General features: G+C 37.3%; 1 protein-coding gene across 2 annotated transcripts in view; it reads right to left on the bottom strand.

Annotated features, from left to right (window-relative positions):
- The window catches only part of Wwc2 (WW and C2 domain containing 2), a 279,014-nt gene that overhangs the window by 142,326 nt on the left and 132,250 nt on the right, over nucleotides 1–4,438 (bottom strand). For both annotated transcript variants that reach the window (XM_023699612.1, XM_023699613.1), the window contains exon 2: nucleotides 3,598–3,707. In XM_023699612.1, coding sequence (XP_023555380.1) covers nucleotides 3,598–3,707 — 110 coding nt within the window. The remainder of the gene's footprint in view (nucleotides 1–3,597; nucleotides 3,708–4,438) is intronic.

Genomic DNA, 4,438 nt, shown 5'->3' with positions numbered 1-4,438 from the left:
ATCGCCTGCTTAGGCAGATGAAGGGGCCAAGGTTCGATCCTCTGCATGCCCTGCCATCCCCACCCCCGGAGTGCACTGAGAGGGCGACTGAGACTAGGCATGGTGGCGTGTGCCTGTAATCCCAGTGCTTGGGAGGCTGAAAACAGGAGGATCACTATGATTCTGATTTGTGTTGTGAGACCCTATAGACCTTGCAGACCCTGTACTAAATACGAAGAAAAAAAAAATTCATTTCCAAAATCAAAGTCCTTTTCTATTAAATTCTTGGATAGGCAAAACTAAATTACAGTGATAGAAACATGAACAATGTTTGCAAAAGGGAGAGGATCACTGGAAAGTGAGAGGATCAAGCTTACCCTAGTGATGAAAATATATTGTATCTGGCCTGGGATAGCAGTTACAAAGGATTACACATGTGTCAAAGTTCACTAAAAATATGTAATATCTGTGCAGTTACATGTATATAAATAACACTTTAGTTACAGAAAAAAATATGGCACCATCCTCACACCATTAAAAAGCGGTTTCCTTCGCAGGTTATAAAAATATCAAAATCTTACAAATAATCAATCATAATTACCCTCTAGCTATTCTATTCTCCGTAATACACATATTCGCTAGAAGGTGAATGCTAACATATACAACTTAAGGTCTAAAAGGCCTATCATGGTCAAGGTCAAATCTTTTACTTATAAATATTTAAGAAGCTTTCACAAAAATAGAATTAAGCATCCAAACATTCATTATTTCATTTTTTATCTAAATAAAGAAAACATAATGCTGAAACTATAAAATGCCAAAATACAACATATGTGTGAACCAGCTGTTTTGAGAAGATAATACCATTTGTTCCCTAAACTACTTCACAGGAGTGTCTTGAAGATTAATGAGATAATGGATCAGATTCTTTTCAGTGAGTAAACTACTTGCTGTAGGTAATTTCTGCATTTTAAGGTACAGTAAATCTATCAGACACTGGGTTACAATTATTATACTGAGGCACAGTGGTATAGAGTTAGAAATTTATATTCTCTTTTGTTTTTTTAAAGAGATTTATATTTTCATAATCAAGTTTTTATACATGTAGAATTGTGCTCTCTGAGACACAATTTATACATAAAATACATTTTAATTCTTTTGAAAATCAGTTTTTATTCTATGAGTTAAATAAGCACTTCCTTCCTTTTAGCATTTAGGAAGTTATTCTAGGCATCTAAGAACAAAGAAATAAAAGATACAGCAACTGCCCTCCAAATCTCACAGTTTAGTAAGTAAAATATATAAATACATTTGAATGCATTGTGACAATGCTTTAAAAATTCCTACATAGTTGGTGTTGCAGATATATCTAGACTAGGTACCTAAGTGAGAGACACAGAGCCTAGCAAAGCCAGTGGATGCACACAGAGAAGGCCTCTGGAAAGCAGTGGCACATGAGCAGATTAACTCTAGCAAGATGCACCAAAGGGCAAAAGGAAAAGCCAAAGACCCATACAAGTCTAAAGCTAGGCCAAAAGATATTAAAAATAGATGTATTTTGGGCCAGCCAAAGAACTCATCGGATTAAAGCATCTGCAAGCAGGCAGGCACAGGGGCCAGTCCCCAGGCCTGCCAAGCTGGCCCCGCCCCCAGGACAAGCTGAGAAGGCAGTTGATACTGGGTGTGGTGGCGCCTGTAACCCCAGCTCTTGGGAGGCTGTAAACAGGCGGATCACTAGGAGTCCAACTCTGATCTAGTAGTGAGACCCTGAACACCTTGTAGACCCCTCCCTAAAAAAATACAAAAAAAAAAAAAAAGATGTATTTTGAAACCACAAAGTTTAGTGAAATAAATCAGATACACAAGTTGAAATGTCACATGGTTTCTTTCTTTTTTAAAAAATCATTTATTTATTTATTTATTTATTTATTTATTTATTTATTTATTTGATACAGGGTCTTACTACATAGTTCAGACTTATAGTGATTCTCCTGTCTCAACCTCTCCAGCACTGGGATTACAGGCATGTGCCACCATGCCTAGTTTCAGTGGCTGGCACCAGCATGGCATGTGGTACCAGGGATCAAACCCAGGTCCTTGTGCTTGCCAGGCAGGTGTTTAAACTACTTAGCTATGTCCCGAGCCCAGGTTTCTCTTATTAAGAGAAACCCAAACCCAAATAAATAAAGGACAAAATAAAAGATAGATAATAGGAAAAAGATAGATCTTTTGTAAAAGGGTAGAAGACCAAGAGATGAGGAGAGATTTGTCAGAAAGGAGAGGAAGAGAAAGGGATTAAAAAAAAAAAATTGAGAAGTGTTATATATACATGGACCAACTCCCCATGAGAAATGTAATCACTGTGCACTACAAACAAGTAGTAATAAAAAGTTTTGAAGAAGACAGAAAGTCAAGGACACACAAGGTACTGCTGGAGGATTCTCAAGGTACAACAGGATAAGAAAATAGCTCGGTGTGGACAGAATTGGGAGGAACCGTACAGCAAGCAACCAAATATATGTATGTGGAGCTCTATAGATTTAAGGACCAAAATTGGCAGCAAGCACCCTGGAGAGAATAACTGAAGTCATCACCCAAGAACCTCTGCAGTGTGCAAATGAAGAAGATCATTCCAGAAATCCTGATATAGGTATAAGTGAAGAAGGGGCAGGCAACAGAAAGCTGTGTAGGAGCAAATGAGGTCATAAAAGAGAAATTCAATTAAGACAGTGTCTTGAAATCTAAATGAGCAAGAGCAAGAAGGAATAACCCATGATGAAAGTCAAGAAAGATAAGACTACAGTGCTGTTTGCCTTTAATCATCTATAAGTTCTCAGAAGACTTCAGCAAGAGTGGGTTCTGAAACGGATGCCAGAGGAAGTGAAGCCCAAGCAAACTGTCGGCACTGTTTAGGCATGGGTTACAAAAGGAGAAATGAGGATGGTGGTTAATAAGGGATTGGATTAAAAAATGGTTTTGAGGAGGTATGAAGAATAAGTATTCATGTAGAAACAAATACATATATATAGAGATAGACAGATATAGATATATAAAAAATTTTTGTGTTTTCAAAAGTTGTTCATTGTCACAGTTACTGTCTGCCCTACCCCTTTCCACAATGAATCTAAAACCAGTTAAAATGAGATGTTTTCCCCTCCAAGTCACAAGGATAGCAGGGTCTGAAAAAGTGAAAGGGTCTCAGTCTGTTCTATAACTTGTCGTCTTTCAGAGAATGTCAATCCTCCCCCCAGGACACCCTATCACACCAGCTGTGTCTTTAGACTCACTATGCCCCCAACCAAGTCTTTCTGGGTCAGAAGAGCAGGAGCCCTAATCTGATGATTGGGGGTCAGAGAAAGAGGAACCCAGTGGCTCTTGATCTCCACAGGACTCCAAACCTACACTGAAGCAAAAATCTCATTCCATACCACTGGGACAGATATCAGACATCCTCTCCCCCCTCTGTCTCCATAAAGTCAACTCACAAACATATTCCAAACACCAAAATGAGCATTTCAGTTAAGTATTAGTCATTATGAAAACAGGGATGTTAAAGTAAAGAAATTCACTCTGTAAAGGGCTTACCCTTTTGTATAACTAGATTTTTGGATAACTTACTGTTGATGTGATCGATGTAGTAGACACCAATTTGAGGGTCAAAGCCCGCTTCCCATCCCCATGGCAGCTCATCCCCAACACAGTCAGCAAAGGACAGGGGTTTTGTTAACCTACAACAGAAAGAACAAATACACAGTGACTTTTGTTGTCATACTCACATGTCAAAATTTAGCTCCTTCAGTGCAAATTACATATCTAGGTTGCATTTCTCCTTTGTTCATGTTTCCAGAACTTGGGCTATTACACTTGAAATATTAAAGAAAAAAAACAAAGATAAAATACAGAAGGGAATATTTAAAATGCAGAGTAAGTAATTCATTATATCCTTTTGAGAGATTAACAGCTAAAGACTGGAAGTAAAACTCTATGATAAATAAATCAAACCATATTAAATTAGAGATCCCTAAACTGTAAGGAAGCCTAAAATCCAGCTTAACTCTGCAGAAAATTGCTGTTCCTTTAAAAATAAATATCTATCCAGGATTCAAATACTGGTATCAGACATGATATTGGTACCCCTAAAATAAGAATATGCATCAAACTATACCAATTTCAGATTTGGGTGCTCTGGTACAAATTAACTAAACTCTCCACTATGCAGTTTGGCATGAGATTTCCTGGAAAGGAAAGTCAAACATGATTTATTTTTAATAAATATCTTGTATATAACATTTACTCAAATTTTAATGGAGCATTTTGTATCTGTGTATTCAAAGTGGTTGGGATAGATATATAGTTGCATTCTCTTAATGAATAGAATGATTTGTTCTAATGGTGCTTGTAAGTAGGATCACAAGTCTGCATCTTGTACAGCAATTAACCACTAAGAAGAATATATGCA

The sequence above is a fragment of the Octodon degus genome, unplaced genomic scaffold (assembly GCF_000260255.1).
Source record: "Octodon degus isolate 3935 unplaced genomic scaffold, OctDeg1.0 scaffold00114, whole genome shotgun sequence".
In the NCBI taxonomy this organism is placed as follows: domain Eukaryota; kingdom Metazoa; phylum Chordata; class Mammalia; order Rodentia; family Octodontidae; genus Octodon; species Octodon degus.
The sequence above is the reverse complement of the archived record's forward strand: the minus strand, read 5'-3'. Positions and strand labels throughout refer to the sequence as shown.